General features: G+C 26.4%; 1 protein-coding gene across 4 annotated transcripts; it reads right to left on the reverse strand.

Annotated features, from left to right (window-relative positions):
• Positions 1-930: 930 nt before the first annotated feature.
• Positions 931-21,647, reverse strand: LOC129968897 (prostaglandin reductase 3-like). 4 transcript variants are annotated; one of them, XM_056083232.1, is made up of 11 exons: positions 21,623-21,647; positions 10,659-10,802; positions 9,338-9,425; positions 7,757-7,861; positions 7,250-7,348; positions 5,191-5,259; positions 4,021-4,095; positions 3,820-3,891; positions 3,447-3,614; positions 1,669-1,854; positions 931-1,127 (listed from the first exon to the last, which is right to left on the reverse strand). In XM_056083232.1, the coding sequence occupies exons 2-11, from the start codon at positions 10,787-10,789 to the stop codon at positions 1,077-1,079; spliced, it is 1,044 nt and encodes a 347-aa protein (XP_055939207.1). In that variant the 5' UTR covers positions 10,790-10,802; positions 21,623-21,647; the 3' UTR covers positions 931-1,076. The 4 variants fall into 4 exon arrangements, with proteins under 4 accessions (XP_055939207.1, XP_055939206.1, XP_055939203.1 ...); XM_056083231.1 differs by lacking the exon at positions 21,623-21,647 and adding an exon at positions 16,440-16,573; XM_056083228.1 differs by lacking the exon at positions 21,623-21,647 and adding an exon at positions 12,314-12,409.

The raw sequence follows: 21,647 nt of genomic DNA on the forward strand, positions 1-21,647 counted from the left end.
TTCACTTTATTAGATATTAATTGCCTCTGATGATCAGCTAACTGACTGGAAATATAGGTTTTAGATAAATCCTTTAGATATTACTTCATATCTATGATGTTGTAAAATTGCAGACATTAAAGTTGTGTTATTTTAATTGCCTTATTTAAGTTCTGTTTACTGTGTACATGAACCTTTCTAAAGTAGACAGTCCATAACATTATAGTGCTATTAAAAACGATAATGTGTGGTTGATTTGTCTTTCAATCTTCGTAGTTTTGTAACTTCATTTCTTTTTCTTATAAACTACACAGATAAAAAGAATATTATTTTTTCTTAGTTTTCAACAATATAAGAAAATCACATGACCGAATATTTCACAAATCAATGAAAATGGTTTACATTTCAAAGTGGCAATTTAAGTGGACAAAAAAAGTAAAATTCAGAAAAAATGTGCATGGCTATTTAATTGGTATAATTAAAAAATCATTTTAAATTTTACAATTGAATAAAATTCATTTTTGCATAATGTTCCAAATTATGCCAGATGCTAATCACTGGAAAACGTCAATATTCAGCTTAAATAAATTTTAATTAAAATTTCCGAAAAACCTCTCTAAGGTGTACATTCTTATCCTCCAAGGTAAATATGTGCCAAATTTGTAGTTGTATGTCAAATGGTCTGGTCTGTAATAGCAAGAGATATATTCAGCTTTATTATTAATAAGGATTCTCGTCTCATTGCATAGTGAAGAATGTATTATGTCAGATTCAATAGTTTAATTTATTTAAATTCTTCTCCTATATGTTTTGCATGTAATTAGCAAAATTTTGAATTTGTAAGCACACATACATAATAATAATTTCTATCTATATATATTAACAGTGGAAAATTTCACATAATGAAACATTCCAATATGACAAACATCAAATAAAATAATTCTCAGAGTGTCCATTCTGCATTCACTTTTTATTTTCAACAATTTATTTTAAGAAAATAGAAATTGTTTTGCAGAGCAAATGATTAACAACAAGCGATTCAATTTCCCATGATTACAAAGTAAACAAGAATCTTTCGTTCTTCATTATCCAAAGATTTAGTATAACCTTGCAATTACTTTTCCACTACTCTTTCCAGAATGTAAGTGCTAAAAAGATAAAAAAAGAAATGGTGTTTAGATATTAGTATAAAAGGAAAATTAATTTAATAAGAACATTTTAAAAATAGACTGATTAGTGTAGTAAAATATAATTATTATTTAACTTCATTTCTTATAACCAATTAAATTAGATTATAAGGAATACGAAATCCTGTTTCAATTTCCTCATAAATTTACTACCAGATGATGCGACTCATATTGAATTAAAATTTAATAATTGGATTGTCAGAAATATTTAATAATATTCATCAAAAACGCTAATATTTACAAAATTTTTAAGCTAACATATCAATGAGTATACAAAAAATCAGTTTTTACAAACATGAAACTGGCCATGTTAGATAAAGTATATAAAAGTTAAATAAAATTATTAAAGCATAAGCTATATAGCATTTACCAATTTTTACACAATGTAGAAATTTCTTTTCAGTAACTAAAAATGAATAATTTCATATAATTAAATATTATTACTAATGTATCCAATCAGATAAATTCAATACTTAAAAGAAAAAATCTTATAATAACATACCTCAACTCCTCTGATGATACCTTCCATGCCAAGAAATTCACTTCCTGTAGACTTTTCACCATTATCAGTCAAAATTTTTAGTTTTCCAGATTCAATACTTTCAGACATAAATTTAAAGTATGAAGCAAAACATTCAATGTATGCTAAAACCAGAAAGCCCATCACAGCAGCAGATTTGAAAAGCAACTGTTTTGAGAACAATGCATATAATTAGTTACATTCTTAAAATTTAATCATCATTTAAAATCATTTTAGAAAAAAAAAATGGTTATTAAATAATATAAATTATTAAAAGATTATTGATGAAGATTTTGTGTCTAGACAATACAAATGCTGTACTATGAAAACAATTAGGATATATGAAAGGTAATAACATATGAAGAGTTAAACAGTTGTTTAAATTAACAAATATAATGATTATCACAATGGTATATGCTAATTAACATTGAATATAAAGTCTAAATTTCTGAGTTATATTAGTAAGAAACAGATAATAAATTATAAAACAAGGGATTGCAAAGCTATTAAAAAATCCTTATTATATACTCGGAAGTGGGACAATATTCTAATAATCAGAAAAAGATTTTTTTTTTTTTAATTATCTTTCTATACGTAATACTCTAAACAAGTCCAAAAACAAATAATTTTTAAACTATTTGAATTAGGCATATATTCCTAATTGGAAATATGTTTTAACTGAAAAAAGATTATATTTCAGGTAATGTACAGCTGAAAAAATTATGGAATCTAAATTTTCATACAATTTCTGTGTCTTACAAAATTCCCTGATAATATATAGTAAAATATTTTTACCAGATTAAAATGTTTAAAAAAAAGTTCCATTCTTCGGTGGTCAAAACTGGCCAAGTTATGAAGCTTTTCATTCATCATTTTAGATTAATCAGCAATTTCTTCAAGGAAATGGAGCTGAATGATAAAATAATCATCCTTAAATTTCATTGAGATGCGATAAAACTTTTTTAAATAGTGTGATTCAAGTTGATCAATATTACATGTAGAAAAGCGGTACTTTATTTAATTCAAAATTTTACTGTGGAAAGAATATTTAAGTAAATATAACTGGGGTGCAATATAAAATTAAGATTCTCATTTTTTTAATGCTACATTCATTGACTGAAACACAAAATATAATTCATTACATTATTTAAAGCAGTATGTGTATGTAAATTTTAAGTAAATTAGGTATTATGTATTTAAGAAATTTTTGAAGTGTAATAAATCTCAAAATATTTCAAAATAAGTGCGTGAAATATATATGTTTTTATAAGAGACAATAAAAAAAAATAGCGTATCTAAATCCTATTGAAAAATTTTTCAATAGGAATTCAATACACACTAACAATTTAATTGTTTTCATCAAAATTTTGATTTACGTAAAATAAGTTCAAAAGAATGCAGTTTAAACATTTTATTTAATGTATTATGAACTATTGCAAAAAAAAAAAAAAAAAAAGTGTTGAGTATGGTATTATAAAAACAACAGAAACACTAAGGTACTCTTCAGAACTAGTGCTTCTTATCACAAATATCCCAGCTATAGAACTGCAAATTATCATTTGAAAAAGAAGGAAAACAAGAGATAAATCACTGAATGAATGAGGCTAATGTAATAACATGTTTAAAATAGGATAGACTGCTTTAATAATCAATATACCAAGTATAGTAAAGGATATATATACTTAAACAACATGAAGAAATATAAATATAGCAAAACATTTATATATTATTACAGTAAAAAATAGATTTTAAAGAATTACTTGTTCTGGTAAGGTTGATAGATCTCTTTTAATTAATGCTTCTTTTTCTTCAGTTTTATACCCAGTTATGCCTCCAACCACAACAAGTCTACCTCTAAGGGACAAATTTTTCAAACAATCATCAAACACCTGGCCACCAATTGTTTCCCAAACCACATTTACTCCTTTCTAAAAAATTAAAAGATTTCAAGAAATCAAAAAAATGTCAGCAACTATACTAACATTTAAAAATTGGTTAATTTATCATTGTAAATTAACAAAATGAAAATAATCAAATATATAAAAATGATTTGAAATAAACTTTCTTCTAAATAATAATACTAATAATAAATACTCCTAAAATGATAATTTACAAAATTACTGGAGAACTTACTGGGTATTCTTTTGCTAGAACTTCTGCGAGATTTTCCTTTTTATAATTGATAACTCGATCACATCCAAGATCCTAATAAATACAAAAATATTAAATCAAAACATATATTAATATTCTACAATAAAACTGCAATTCATACTTTTACAATCAAGCAAATTCCATTAAAAGAACTTTTCCTTTTCACAGGGCTTATTTAATTACCTTTAAAAGTTTTTCTTTTTCTTCTGTGGAACAAGTTCCAATAACATGACAGTCAGCAGCTTTAGCCCACTGCACCTAAAATAATTTGATTTTTAAATAAAATTTCTTGTCTAGAAATCAGCACATTTTTCAGTTAAATTGCATTTATAAATGAAATTTCAATATGCATGATACAAAAGTATATTAATTGAAAATATTTTTTATTAAAACATTTTCACAAATTCAATTTCATTTTGAATACTAAAACTATAAAAACTATCTTCAGACTTAAAACAAAAACAAACCAATATAAAATTATTTAATAAATAAACACATTATCATGTTACTTAGGTTCAATTATGTTTAAGCCATTTATATAAATTTCTTTTTAATAATAGTTTTTTTATATTATTCCTTTCATAAGCTAGAGGAAGTAAAAAAAAAAAAAGAAAAAGAAAAAAAGAAAAATCATTAAATGCTAACAAAATAGATCCAATAGAGCATAAACATAAAAGCTTTGCTTTAACATTAAAAAAAAAAGAAGTTAAAGAACTTCAAATACCAAAGAACATTTTAAGCAGCAAGTTCTTCAGTTACAGATGCCAAATGAGAGAATTAGCAAAATCAATAGCCATTGAAGAGATTAATATGAATACATTAAAAAAAAACAATAAATTTATTTCCATAATTTAAAAAAAATGAAATATTTAATAAGAATTTTTATAACAAAAATTATCAATATGCGAGTAATGTCGAAAGATATCAATATTGATAAAAAATTATATTCACTAAAGAACTATATTTAAAATTCTAGATGTTCTCTTTCAATCTACACATTTAAACTCTTATGATTTAGAACAAAATACATTCCAAGATAGTAGCAAAAGTTAAACTTCAAAAATTCTGGAATTAGTTATTTAACTTCAGAATTTAAGTTAGAAATTTCATAAGAACAGTTATATAGGCATGAGTACTTACGATTTAGTTAAAATAAGCAAGCTAGTAGAAAAGACAAACAAATTGTGTGCTTTATATGTAATGCACTTTTGTAACTACACTTTCAAACTCCTTTCAACAATATTAAACAATTTAAATAATTAAGAAACATCATGGTTGATCTAAATTACATTTATTTAAATTCTTTAATTATAAAATACATAAGGCGTTTTTTCTTAAATAATTGATACATACAGCTATGTGGCCTGCTCCACCAGCTGCAGCAGTGATGAGGACAGTTTCACCAGCCATAATCCTAGCAGCCTAAAATATTTATAAATTAAACAGAAATTGGATTAAAAGAATTTATATGAGTTAAACAGTGTATTAGCAGTCAACAAATTACAATATATAAAATTATGCATGCTAAAATAATAAGTTATTAAAATACAGTTAATGCATGTATTTAAAAAACATTTGCATATAACTCTCTTCCAAAAACTATTTAAAAATGCAAGTTTACTTTAAGTTAATAAGTATCCAATTCATTCCAACCATTTACAAAATATCTCTGTAGAAAAATATATGCCCAACTTTTAAGAAAATAATTTAGCCCTTTAAAGGGCCATTTTTTTCTAGTCATATTATGTTAAAATATTTTTAGGCTTGAAATTAGAAAAAGAAAAAGGATTCATTTAGCTTATTAGATAAATTTAATTTGATTAAATAATTAATTTGGTTAATTAATAATTAAGTAACAAATCAAGAAACATTTTGTCTGAGATAAAGAACTGAAGCATCTAAGTTTCTGACTTACTAAAAAAATTTGTCAGAACTTATGCCAACCTACATAATTTCATACAAAGATTAATAAATTTGGTGGGGAGCATACTTCCCACAGCCCTAGAAAGTGTTAACTAACACAAGCCCACACCAAGCCTATTCTCTTTTACTGTTGCAATGGAATTGTTATACTTTATATATAAATTTTATGATGCAAAAACTTTCAGATTCTTCTTGTATCCAACTATCTTACAAACCATTTAGAATCTGTTGTTTAGAATACATCTAGTTTTATTTTAATTTACATCTGTCCATGAATGTCTGTGCCATTAAATGTCAAGTATTAGATTGTTCTTTATAATTGGTGTTCGCATCCTTATTTTCCAAATCAAAATATTAGTTGAATGCTAGATTTTCCTTATTCTAATTATCATTTAGTATATGAATATTCAGATGTAAAAAAATCATGATTGTGATTAATCTTAATTATATCCAATTCCATTTTAAAAAAATCTGAATCATTTCTAAATATTTACAATAAATGATAATAAAAGTAATTTGACATTCAACAAGATGAATTAGCTCATTTTTAAATACATAAATCGAAATGCCATTTAAAAACAGCTTTTTAAGAAAAAATAATATATTTAAATGTTTTGAAAGTAAATGAAATGCTGGATGGTTTTTAAAGTAAATGAAATGCTAGAATATTCTAACACATGAAAACTCATCTGTAAAAAAGAGCAGAAAAATATTGATAGTTTCTAAATTACTAAAGAAATTTTGAGTAATCCATTCTTCGGTGTTAATCTATTTGCAAAAAACAAATTTTGTGTAATCCATTCTTTGGTGTTAATCTATTTGCAAAAAACAAATTTTGTGTAATCCATTCTTCGGTGTTAATCTATTTGCAAAAAACAAAGACAAAGTGCATTTAAAAAAAAAGCAGATCAAGGTTTTGCAGTCACTTATTTTTATAATGAAAAGATTACTAAATACTAAATTTAAAATGCAGAATATATAATCTAAAACGCAGAATATCTTATCCAAAAGAGGATCAAAAACATTCATTATCAGATATATTCATTTAAATAAATTGAAAATAAAGTGTCATAAAACATAGCAAAAAAAATTTTAAAAACTTGGCATACTTGTATAAGTGATAACTGCAGATTTTTTTCCCTGATACTCTTACCCTTTTTTTCTATTATAAGATATGGGTATACGAGACCCCTCCCTCCCCTTCAAGGGCATTTTATTAGATTCCAAAGTACAAGGTGTGGTTGAATACTTAGAGGTTGCATTAAAGAGGAACATATGTATGTTTTGAGAAAACATACATATGTGTGCGTAAATAAAACAAACTCTGAAAAGTGTATGCATATGCTTGGATAGGTTGAGAGGTTGAATTGAAGATATTTAGAATATATGAGAAAGATACTTTTAATTTCATTTATTTCTAATAATTAATTGTTGATATTTCATTTTATTTCGATAAAAAATCATTAGAAATAAAATAACAGAACTTTACCTTATCCAATCCAATAGTGGCAGTTAAACCACTCACTATTAGGCCAAGGTAACTTGGGGTTGCTTCTGGTATAACAAATACTCCTGTAGCTTCTATGCACTAAAATGGAAAGATTTAATAAATAAAATTCAAAAAGGAATAATATTTATCTTTCAGATATGACATTTCAAGAAAAATACTATCAAACTAATTGATCTTTGGGGGGAGAAAATATTAAAAATATAAAAGACCATTTTCTAATAAAATTAATCAAAAAAATTAAATATAAATATTCACGTAGTTTCTAAATTAGAAATGATTTTTAGTTTATTGTACATATCACTTTTAATATACCTTATATTTTATATATAAAAATAATTAATTGAGAAAATTTAGGATTACATTAACAGTGCTTAGTGAGTAAATCTAAATACTTAATATAAATGGTTTCTTTATATTGTTAATCAATCATTTCATATAAGCAATTCAATTTATTTATGGAATACTGTAAACATATGAAAGTCTTACTGAATATTCTGCATATGAGTTGCATTTAGAATTGAAATAGGCAATGCATTGTCCTACTTTTAAATTCTCCACATCCTCTCCTACTTCTACTATTTCACCTACAGCCTATTAAAAAAAAAGATATTAAGAATTTAAAAAAAATTATCTTTTATGATAACAATGACTTATGTTTCAACATTTTTTTTTTTTACATTTAAGTATACTAAAAGATAAATAACATTCAATGGTATATCATCAATTTCCAAGTATCATTCCACTCGAGCAAATCATTAAATACAAAGGTGAAACTATGGAATTTGTTATAATCTATGAAATTTGCTATAAATTGTTTAATCATATTTAAAATATATTTATCAAACAAAAAATGAGATTTTATATCATTAAAATTCTGACTATTTATCCACAGACACATCAATATCACTAAAGCAAATTCATAAATGTTTTATTAAATGTATATATCACTAGCTTGTATTAAAATACTGCAAAACTTAAAATTTTGAGTTTATTATTTCACATATATTAGTCTTGCAGTACAAAACAAAATCAAATTCAATATTTAATAAAGTAGTAGATTTCTTAAAAACAGCTTCTGCTTCAAAGATCCGAGAGTAAAACAGTACATAAAATTATAACCATTAACTAGTAAATCATATAAGAAAGGGGAATATTTTCAAAGTCGAATCATAAAAGAGCTTGTTCCTAAAATTTAATTAAAATTAAAAGTTTCTTAAAATAAAGATAAATAAAGAACTGTTCACAGAAATTTAAGATAAGATATCAAAAAATAAGCTTAAAAAAACAATGCTTAAAATCTTGAATAAAAATTATAAATAAAATTATGTCTTTGTGAATACTTGAACTTTGTACATATTTAATCAAGAACATCTATATATTAAGCAAAATCATTTATAAAAACCCTTATATTCTTCATATAATCATCATAAATTTGATATACAAGCAATAAATGTTTGTATATAGAAAAGATTACTGATTGAAACATCATAGATAATTGAAACAGCTAAACTTGAACTACTGTATCATAATTGACATTTAGATGTTCCCATTTCAAAATACCATCAAAATTTTTTCTCAGATTTTAAAAACGTTCGTAACAAAAGTTAATTTCAGGAATTTTCAAATAATTTGCATTACTGTATCACCATAAATGTATTAAATATCACATACAATTTAAAATTATAACAAACCAAAGACTTTGTGATTGTCCTTTATTTTTTTATTTATTTTTATTTTGCAAAAATATTTAAGTTAACATAATTCTACAGATTTTTTTTCTTTGTTTTAAATAAATAACTAGTCTAAAAGAGGAATGGATAACATTTGAAATTTTTTATACTGTACAAATCATTAATTTTCTATAAAGAAACAAAGTTTGAGAAGACAAAAAAGACAATTAAAAATTCATTAAACTAATCATACTTCCTAATAGTATTTTTATTTAAACACACAAAATTCCAATTTTCAAAGAAATAAGTTTTTATGACATATTTTAATACTAAAATAGACTTCAGTATCTTTAAAACTAATAAATGCACTAATTCATTTATCAATAATAAAAATTACCTCCAATCCAATTCCAAATGGTGGTTTGCCACTGACAAAATATCTACCTTTGGTCATATTAACATCTGTGGCATTGATACCTACATATCTGAGAAATGAGATTATTTACATGTTGAATTAATAATCGATTAATTTTTCATAAAAAGTTAACCAATAAACTTGAACAAAGTTTTGGGGGAATTTTTGATGACATAAATCAGTGATATTGATTGTATTATTATTCCAAGGAGTTCCATCAATTTCATTTGCAGTATATCAGTAATATATGGATAAAGAATGAGATGAGTTCATTTCTCATTGAGATCTTCTGACAGATTTTCTCATACAATCAAAATTAGCAGACTAATTATTCTAATTAAAATAAAACTATATTTCATAAGCATTTATTACCTCAGTTGACTACATAATTGCATTAAATCAAACTATGTAATTTGATATGTTACTATTTCATTAATTTAAAAACATGCAAGCTATTAAGTTAAAAAATTATTTTATATAAAAAAGAAAAATCATATGTTTTCTACTTGGATACAGCTGCAAAGTGATAGCAAATAAAAGCACCAAATTAATCATATTATGACTACAAATATATTCATTTGAAATCTTTTTATTCTGTTTTATCTGCCAAAGATTTTCCATTAAAATTAAAGTTAAATAAATCATTAAATATTAAGAAAATATCATAATTGGAAGAAAACTAAAATCAACTTTCAATGAAACAAAATACAAGAGAATTTGTAAATATATGGATGCTCAATTACACTTCTAACAAAGAGAAAATAGAAAATATAATAAGAAAAAGTGTTTTTGAAAGAATTGCGTGCGTTTTTCTCTCCTTATTGTCATAAATATTTTATAGTAAAGTAAAATCCTGATAGAATAGGCAAACAGCAGCATAACAAGCATAAATGTTGTCCAAGGTTGACATTTTCACATCTCCTTATACTATTTCTCTTTAAGAAATGACACAAATACAATAGTTTTTGACTCATGAAGCTATCTAAGATTGACACCCAAGACTTCTACATTATCTTATACTTGCTTCTTTTCAATAAAAGTATAGTAAACAAAATACTACACTGCAGATAATTTAGACACTTATGAGCTAACATATATCTTTATATGCATTTTTAGAGAATAGCAACATCAGTCTAGAAAACAATATGATCTCACTAAGATTTATGTATAAAGTGTGATAAAATATAAAACAAACATTTTAAAAGTTAATGAAACAACAAAATATGTTTACTAATAAAACTGACTTTTCTCATAATTCAATACAAACTAACATAGGGATAAAAAGTATGGTAATTTTACTCACTTATTTTTCACACATATTTCTCCTTTTTTAGGATGGCACATTTCGGAAGTTTCTATAGAAACAGCATCGCGGAAATTTGATGTCAATTTCTGTACCATCAATCTTTTAAAGGTGCTTGGTTTTGTAGCCATCTTTGAAAGTTGCCTAAAAATAAATAGTCAATTAAAATATTTTCCATGGAACTGAATAATAGTATTAATGATATAAAGAAAAGAAAATTAAAATTCTAAAATTTATGAAATATTGTATCCCTTCTTGATTAAGGAATATTAATCATTTTTAATTTGCTACGGATTTGTTATAATTAAATAAATTGACAAAACCTGGAAAAAATAGAACTCCAATTATTATTTTTCACACCTTAATTATTACTACTTATTCCGGTGTTTAGGTCGATAAATCAAATAAATGTAAACAGTATGACAGCAAAAAGGAAAGTAAAGAAATCAAAGCAGCATAAATCAAAAGACAGCATAGTAATAAATAATTATCTTTTGCGATTCAATTGCTTTGTTTTTCTAATTGACAGAATGTTATGTCTCATTTTAGTTACGTACAATCAGTTTCTTAAGATATAACGTCATCATTTCAAATCTTTCATAGCTGTATGCTATTTAAACAACGCGCCTAAATCTTGCGATGAATCTATTTTTCATCCTATTATTGTCATATCAGAGACAGTAGTCCATTAGCAGAATTCTGTTACATTAAGATCTCTTCCACCCTCCCTCTAACTGACAGAAGTTTTGGAAAAAAGATTTCACCTTAAAGCTTCAATTATATCAATTAATGAACACCACGAAGATTGTCGTTAACAAACCAAAACTACGCTGGGTTTGTATTTATGAGTCTGCCTAGAGTCTACTCGAAAAGGGAAAAGCAGAGGGCGTCCCGTTAAGAAAGCAATTCAGTTGAATTCTTTGTCACATTCTAAGAATCGCTCAAGCATGTCCTCGGATCTTTCTTTCCTCGCACCAGTGATCAGGGTGAAAATTATGCATAAATTAAAAACAAATAAATAAAATGCTTGCTTATATACGATATCTATTGAATTTTAAAAATGCAGTGCTTTATTAAATATAATACTAACAGCAATATTTGATATTTAACGTAGCAAATATTAATTCTATGAAATAATTAATGAATAGTTTAAATAACCCTGAAGCATTATTCAGTTTCAAATCTCGCATTATTAGTTTTTTTTTCTTCCTTTTTTTACAAACAGATTTTTTTTTCTCTCTAAGCAGTAATAGTGTCCTTCCTCGCTACTAGTTCAACACAAACTTTCTTGTATACTAATTAGAAATTATGCATTACAAATATAGATTCAGAACATCTTCCACCCTAAAGATTGGATTGAGGATTTAATACAGATACAAACACTTTGGTTTTAAAAAAAAAACTTACTAGATTTTATTTGTTTAAATCATTGCTTTTTCGACTGTTTGCCTTAACACACAAACAGATATCCAATCCTAAGTTTAATACAAAGCTGGAACTATAAAGATCTAACTGCATATTAAATTACATCCATCAACTGTTTGGCTTTTGTGTTATGTTGTTTACACGGATAGGTGGACTGACAAATTTGCTACAGGCGGTTTTTGCCCGAAATTTGATAAAAATTCACAATCTTAGTATAAAAAGCCACATACCAAATTTCATGCAGCAACCTCATTATATTTTTGAGTTATCGTATTCACAACAGACCAACATACATAATTCCAAAAATTATTCTCTGGAGAGGCTATAAAAAATGGAAATTCATCAAAATTTGAGATCGATTTTTTTTTGTTCGCTCTGATTACAAGATTTGTATACGAAAGCGCAAAAGGTCTCAAAAATATTTAATGAATATATTTCGAAGGTACTTACACATTGTCTCAGAGAAAAATCCATATTTAATACCAGTAAGTAAAAATTTAGCAATAATGTTATAAATTTATTTATACACCTAAAGTAAAATTTATATGCAATGGACGTATTATAGAAATTTCATTAAATAATTATACAAACATTTCAATTTTCAGAGCGGCAAATTATGAAAAATAAAATGAAATAACTATATCAGGACTTGATAGGCTTTTATTTTTAATTTGGTTCCATAATTAAAAAACATAATTCAGAATACTTGAAACTAAATTTGAAAATGCCACTTCCAAGCATAATAATATAAAACCAAACACAGCGCTACAACAAAAAACATCACATAATACAGAATTCTACGAAATTTTTCTCATAGGATTTATGTTTTTGAATTAATCAGATACATTCCATTTCTTTTCATTTTTATTCTATCCCAGCTGCCATTGGCGACCAGCTGGTGAGTCGGAAATGTTAGTAAATCTCTTATACTCACCTAATTGTTCATGATTACGTCAGGAAAGATTTTTACTTTTCGAATAATGACAGGCATCAAAATTAATACGTTATTTTAAAAGCGTTATGATTGCTCTGTTGATTGATATATGAATATCCTACGGAGCAAATTACATGACATCATAGCGTTGTTAAAAAATAACTGTCTTGTTATTTAACTTTCGCGGTACTAATTTCAATTTTTCACACTTCTTGTAAATTAGAAGAATAATGAACAAAATAATTTTTCTTTAACTTTCAAAAATGGAAAAAAATCCCTTAATTAAACGTTTGATGAAACTGAAAACACCTTGAATTCCACTGAAACAGTAAAATCTATAATTGTGAAAAAGAAAGAAAGAAAAAAAAAGAGGGGGGGGAGTAAAATTCTAAAAAATTTTAGCAGGACACTTAAATCAATAAGAAAAATGTCTGTTTTTTTTTTTTTTTTTTTTTTTTTTTTTTTCTGGTATATAAAGTACACAAAGAGATTGTAATTGTGGAAAAATTCGAACTCGAGAATTTGACAACTTTCAACGCTTCAGATCTTCTTGAAACTGAAAAACACTTTAGGATTTATTTGAGTTTGTTCGTGAACAAGATATTTCAAAAATGTTTTTGACCTAAACGAATGAAATTTGGAGTATGATCTTTACATCATATTTATAGATTTTTGTTGAATTTTAAACGTCATTCATTCTCACACCTATTGTTGTACACGTACTAAATTGCATGTCTGTTTAGCTGTCCAAGTACGAAGAAATACAATGAATACAAAATTTAAAAACTAGATGTATAAAATTTGGTATACAGATTTAGCATTTGAAGTACTAAATTTTGCAGCAAATTTCTTGACCGTTTGCCTATACTTTCACATGTAAATAAACGCGATACCTCAAAAAGTTTTCAACTTAAATAAATGAAATTTGCATAAAGTCTTAGCATCTAATGAATAGATTTTTGTCAAATTTTGAAACCAATTTTTTCTAAAAGTTGACCGTCCGTTAGTTTATATTTTCGTGCAAATATATAAACGCGATGAAACAACGACTTGGATAAATGAAATTTGGTTCACAGTTTCAACATCGAATATATAAATTTTTATCAAATTCGGTCGGTCAAAAGGCTGGTCGTCTGGCGGTCTATACATTTGCATGCACATAAACGTAACAACTCAAAAACACAACAATTTAAATACATAAAATTTGATATGTGATCTTGTAATTACAATTACAGTTCTGTGCCAAAATTAGCCTTACTCGGTCGGTAGAAAAAAAAAAAAAAAAAAAAAAAAACATGCTTAAAATGCATACCCGATTTTCTTCATAGCATAAAGTATTCATGCAATGTACCCTGAAAATAAAAATTTGACCAATAATATATTTACGGTCACGTTCAAGGTCATTGGGAAGGGAGGATATCACCTTTATTAGGTAGCATGCGAAGAAGTTTCATGATGACCACTTCGCTGGTTTAAGAGTTTATTTGAATGATGTGCAAGCTACGTAAAAATCCAATGCCTGTCAGTATTGTCATAATTTTCTATCACAAAATTTCAATAAACTTTTGAAGTATTCAACAAATGCTATGGAACTGTGGAGGTATTAATGGAAGGATTCTGATTTTGGCATTTAAGAATAATGAATTTGGAAATTTGTCTCCTCCGTTTTTGGAGCTCAGTGGATGTGAAATATCTAACGGATAAAATGTTTAATCCTACTATGGACGTTCGGGTAACGAGATGTCTTTAAAGTGCCATTTTCTTTATATAACCACGCCTCATGGGCTATCTGAGTTATAAGGCAAAGGTCAAATCGAAAATTCTGAGTATACAAATAAAGTTTTCTTCTCAATAAGCATTAGAGGAAAAAATGCATCCAATACTATATTACGTTAAAATTTTAATTCTTTTAAAATTATTTGTATCGCAAATGTAAATATGCTTATACAACAAAACATGAAGAGAGAGAGAAAAAATACCGCATAGTTCTAAATAACTTAAAATTCTATTTTAGTTGTCATAGTAAAATGCAGGAACGGAAATAACAGTAATTGCATTAAAAAATAGATATTTAACTTCCCTTTTGATTTATTCTAATTTTGCGATTGCTTCCATATTTAATGAATTAGCATACATTATATGGTGAGCCTTAAGATAAAGTAAAATATACACAAGTTATTTAACATGTTGGAAAACCTAGATAGATACGAACATACTAAAAGAATTACAAAATGAAACATTTAATAAGCTTGTTCCGATCATTTTGAACAATGTCAGTCGAATTGATCATTTTATTACTATGATTTTTCCCTTCTTTCCTTTTTTAGACGCTGGTGAAAAAAAAAATTAAAATAACAAGTAATAAAGAAAAAAAAAATCCACATATTATTTTCCAATCTTAAGGTTAAAAATCTATCCATATACTATCTATGTGTTTCTTTCTTTGTATCTATGTATCTTTGGCCATTAATGTTGACCCTTGAAGGTCAGCCATTAATTTGCCACTTCTTGCCATTCTGAATACTGCGACTCTATTAATTTATATATTGTAGTATTTGTTTACTGACTATATTTTTTATAAAATAGTAGTAAATCTCATTATATAAATAACTTTTTACATTCATGCATTTAATTATAAATGCTAAAAAAATGTATAAATACAAAATTGTTTTCTACAAAATTTGAAAAGGTCAAATACAGGTGAAGATATTTTAAAAGCATATTTAAGAAGGAGGGCATACGCCAAAAAGAAACCAAATATTACATTAAATAATCTTAAATAAATAAAGAATAATTTTAATTGGCGGATGCATTTATATTGTATATTGTATAAGATATATGTATTTCTTATTTTATAACCTTCATAATTGTTTCTGTGATTTTTTTTTTTTTTTTTTTTTTTTGACAATGGCAATTCAGATTCAATATTCAATTAAATAACTTGGAGTTAGCGATGAGAAATGCTGTTCTGGATGCTATAATAAAAATGTTTGTTTTTTTAAAAGTTGTTTGCTGATTTAGTTTTTGCTCTCTTAATTTATTTCTCATCATATTATTTAAAGTGACCAAAATTAAAGAAATTAATTTTTAATAATAAATAAAAAGAATGAAACACTTTTGCGAAATATGCATAAATATGATTGAAATGATATAATTTAACATGTTTACTAAGAAAAGAAATACTTCATTTTCCATATCAAACAAAATTTGCCAAGAAAAAAAATAATACTCTTGAAAATTAGACATACCAATTTTACAAAACACGTTTTTGTAAAATGATATTCAAAACAATAATATATATATATATATATATATATATATATTCCTGTTATTCATGTATGTTATAACAAGTACGTTCTTTTTATAAAGAAAATTTGTTAAAAACCAACACAAAATTACAACAAAAATCCGAAATCACTTACGTGAAACACTGCCTTCTATAGCTAAGTTTGTAAGTGAAGAATTAAAACAAACACCGAGTTGTTGCAAGCAGCTGCTGAATACATTGTTACGCCTCCCATTTCAGCTGAGTCAGAAGATAACAAGGTGATAAAAATATGTCATTAGTGAAAAGGCGGCTATAATCTATACTCGCGCGTGTATTTATACCTCAGATAAGCTGCTCATAAAAGGCATTTACCTTTAAATAAAAAAGAAAAAAAAATACATCCGAAGCTTTTAATCCATGATGAACGCTCGTCTTTTTTCTGCATTGTTCTATTCGCTATTCTGCTTAACATTTAGTTTTTCTGTCCCTTTAATTTCTCGTATCGAAATGATACAAAGAATTGTAATTGTGAAAAAATTTGACTTCGAGATTTGGACGAATCTTGTTACAACCGTTTCAAAGCTTTGTGAATCTGAAAGATGCATTTTTGGAACTGGATTTTTCTGTTTTCTCTCAACATGATAACTCAAAATCACATGAAACTACAACGGTGGAATCTGATATAATCGAACTTTAAACCAAACCCAAATTCGTAGATTCTATCAAAATTACGATGAAATCCATCGAAAGGAGATCAATCCTCAACGATAATGTTAATGATAACTCAACAACACGATTCAAATAAATGAAATTTGCTATGCAATATCTTGACTGAAATTGTAGAAGTGTTTAGTTGAAGAAGAAAAAGGTATCCAAAATGCATACTCATTTTTACTTTCTGGTATATGTAATATAGAGAAAGTATAATAATCGTCAAAAAGTTCGAACTCGAGATTTTGACGAATCTCCATTTTTCAGACTTTCCTGGGTTAGAAAAACACATTTTTAGAAAATGTCCGTCTGTCTGTCTATGACAACGATAGCACAAAAACATTTAGAGCTAGACGACTAAAATTTGACACATCGTTTTTAAGCCAAATTTGTAGATGTTTATCAAATTTTATGTAAAATCCGTTCAGAGGAAATTCGTCTGTCCGGCTGTTCGAATGTATGTAATCACGATAGTTAAAAAACGAAGGGAGCTAGGTAGATAAGATTCGGTACATAGATTTAACATCTATAGTGTAGACACCTATTAAATTGTGAGTCAAATCCAACAAAGTATTGACTGTCCGGCGGTCTGTATTTTCAGATATATGTAAATGTGATAATCCAAAAACGCAGTGACTTAAAATACATCAAATTTGGTATGGGATTTTGTGACAACAAGTGCAGCTTTATGCCAAATTTTTGTTTTAATCGATTGAGAAAAAACATGTATAAAACACAAACTCGATTTTTGAATACAATTAACGACATGCCAGGGATTAGTCGCCAAATAACTTGCCAAGGATGACAAAGTAAATTTAATAAAAATGCTGAATTTACGGCAAAATTTAATATTTTGTGACTATTGTACGCCAATGGTCGGGGAAGTTTATTAAAGAGTATGCAAGAAAGTTTTTGGGAGACCACTTTCCCTGGTTTTTCTGTTAAATTACGAAGCACAATTCGCATGTTTTTGCCTCACTTCAAGTGTGAATTGGGGAGGGGGAAGAGCAATCACGCTTGTGGTCTGCTATATTTTTAAGGGTTTGCCGCCTCTTTTTCGACACTATCGTACCTCCTTCATAAGTTCGAAAGGTATAGAGAAGGATAAATGGAGAACAGAAAAGAAAATTCTACATTATCTAAGTATACAAATAAGTCGAAGGGAGAACTCTCCTATTGTTAAGTTTTGTACATATTTTATTTGGATTTTATTTTTTTCAAATGTTATTTGAAACTGTACTTTGTTTCATCTATAATTGCGTGATTAATATATTTTATCTGCATTGAATATATTATATAATTCAACGCAAATAAAATATATTAATAACACAATTAAATTCAATTAAAATCACCTTGTAAAATAAAAATCAGGAGAGTGGTCTCCCCGGAACTTTCTCGCATATTCTCTAATTCTCTTGCTCGCATAAAATTGTGCATGTGGGGAGCCCAATCCAGGTGTCGTCCTCGTCATCTGATCGTGGTTCAAAATTATCAGGTCCGTCCCAAAATGGCCTTAAAACGGGACGTTAATATAACTGAACTGAACTGAATTGCATAAAATTGTGAGTCATGGGCAAAGCTTGTGAACTACATGAGAGCTGTGATATTTATTTTTTGAGTCCTGCACACGAAAGTTGCGTGATATGTAGAATTGTAAAAACTTGTAACGTAGTTTGTATTTATTAACCGCATGCCCTTGACGAACAATAATTACGAAAGAGCCTATTTTTTGTGCGATATTTGGTACTGGAAGGTAGTTAATAAATTAGTACAGGAAAACGAAATGTATGATTTGGATGTTTTTAAACGGTATATTAAAGTCGAAACTAAACGCAAAACTTTTGACCTTTTTCAACTTTATCAATTCTTTGACAAATGTAGTTTAAAACTTGATATAGATCTACAATTTAAATACTAAATTTTATCAATCTAGAACATTTAATTTTATAGATATATTATAAGCTTATATTCAGACAAGAAAACAGATTTCCAATTAAATTCAAGATTTATTATAAATTTTATATAGTTTATAATATTTTTATATAATTTTTTATTAAAGTTTATTTTAAAGAATAGGATATTCAAATTTTTATACATTTCTACAAATTTGGGTAAAGATCATACGCCAAATCTCATCCATTTAGCTTAAAGCGGTTTTGAGTTATCGAAATCATACACAGATCAAATTCCAAAATTGAGTTTTGGAGACTCACGGAGGCCTGAAATGTGAAGATTTGTTAAAATCTCAAATTCGAGTTTTTTTACTATTTCAATAATTTTGCTTTGTGTACTTTGTACATGAGAAAATATTAATTTTGCATTTGTTTTGAAATTTTAAATCTCTGAAAAAGAATTCGCGTGAATTTTTATTTTATTCCATCAGAGGTATATTACGAGGAATATAGAGTCTTTATTTCAGGTTTATGTAGTAGTATTTTACGTATAGTGTAACAGTAAAATATTTAAAACTCTGTTACAAAAGAGTGTAAGCAATATTTCCTTTTTGTAATATATGAAATGTTTCACAACTTAGAAATCCTACGTTTTTTTCTAGTATGTGTAATTTTTCACAAATTAGAAATTCTTCCAAATAAATTAATTAAATATAAAACAAAAATTTGTAAAACTATGCTGTTACCAAAATTTAGAAACCGAAATCCTTCAAATTTGACATGAAAGGCTATAAACAACTTGATTTATACTGATGCATTTTTCACAATTTGGTCTTTAAATCATGACAGCATCTTAACATAATTTTTTTGTTGGGGTAAATGAAGCGAGCGGACTATTTTTCTCGCGTAGAAATATTTGTGTGATTACGCTTCTGATTCATTCCTCCCGCGAACTGCTGAATATGATGCTGTATGCGTAATTGTCAATATGTGTATTCTTTTCTTTTCGTTTTCTTTGTCTAATAAATGCGCTGTCTTCAAGAACCATGCTGAGATTTATTGAAAAGTAACAACAGTTTTTAAGCTGGTAGATTTTATGCAAATTGCGTGATGCAAAATATCGTTTAAAACGATCTACAGAGGAGACCATTGGGCTTAGAAAAACAGAATGTGACACGCAGTTACGTCTTGGGTAGTAGGTGCTTATTAAGAAAGGATTACGAATTTGCTTCATTAAGGAAACATTTTTAATTAAAAAACAGTTGAATTTTTAATGTTTTCCCTTGATAACTTCAGAACATATTATTGTTCAAAAGCCATTTTTACTTCATTTTAAAGTTTAATAAGTTAGTTTTTAGTGACATTAATTTTATTTCTGTACAATCTTTCTTTAAATCTTGATTAATTTTTCTAAATTAATTTCAAGCAAATATTTTTGTACTGAAATTCAATCCGATTCCATAATTTTGGCTTATTTTCATTCATGTACTTTTTTGCAATTTCAAAGTTTTAATAAAAAAAATTATTTCTTTGAGCATTAACTTCAAAGCAGTATTTTCATTTTGGCTTTTATTAACTTAATAAAATTTTTAGGTCGGCATTCTTTTCTGAGATTGAGTAATATATTAATCGTATATTGTAACGGCTGTTGCAATCAAGCCAGACGAAGACAAGACAAAGTTATCAAGAGCGAAGCATTATCAAACTATAAACTTACAGGTTCGAGCAAGAAGCTCTAATCTCTCCTTTACATTTTATTTTAATTAATCCTCTGATTAATTTTAATCTTTATATTAATGGGACACGTTTGGAAAATCAATATAATCATAAAAAAAATCTATGAAGCATTGAAAGATTTCATTTAAAAATTTATTAGTTCATTTTATTTGATTAATTGAGCTGATTTGCAATTAAGTGAGTTGTTTCTTAAAAAATAAATCTATAAAGCCTGTTTCAATCAATTAAAATATTTTTTTGTTATTTTTGTTGTTTATACAAAATTATTTGTCCTTCATTTAAAGACTTCAATAAAAAATTTGATTGGCGCATCCTTTTCTGGAATAATTTTAGATTATTTACTTAAGAAGTAGCCATTTAAACAGACAAAGTATCTTCCAGCATTAAATATAATAATAATAATTAATAAAATATTATTTTTAAAAAAACTAGATACTATTTAACATACATTAAGTAGATTAATATTTAACGCTACATAGATTTCGATGTTCGAGTACAATTTTAAAGTAACTTTAATTTCTTTTTTTGATTAATAATCTGGAGTAAAATTCTTGATCAATAGAAAATGAACAAATAAATGTATATTATAAACTATCTTGTTAAATTGTTAGCGATTTTGAATTTTATTCAAATAAGTTTCATTCTTTTACCAGCGTAATAATATCAAATTTTGTAGTAATTACTATAAAAAATATTCTATTTTAAAATTACGTCGTGTGGTCACTTAAGTCGGATTTTTTTGACGATTTCTTGACAAATGTGATAATCCCGACACCATACAGATGATGAACGCTTGGAAAATTTTTGGTTTGGTTGGCAGGATTTTGGCGTGGTTGGCGAAAAAACGTAAACTGTTTCAAAATTTTACTGAAAAAAATAATGCGGTTGTCATGTTGATGGACTAGCTGCAAGTTTACCATAATAATTTCTATAAATTAAACTAAAAATTTATAGTTTAATTTCTATAAATTAAACTATAAATTAAATCAATATTTACCGCTGGTCGAAGCGAATTTAAAAAT

This window comes from Argiope bruennichi, chromosome 5 (assembly GCF_947563725.1).
Source record: "Argiope bruennichi chromosome 5, qqArgBrue1.1, whole genome shotgun sequence".
In the NCBI taxonomy this organism is placed as follows: Eukaryota; Metazoa; Arthropoda; class Arachnida; order Araneae; family Araneidae; genus Argiope; species Argiope bruennichi.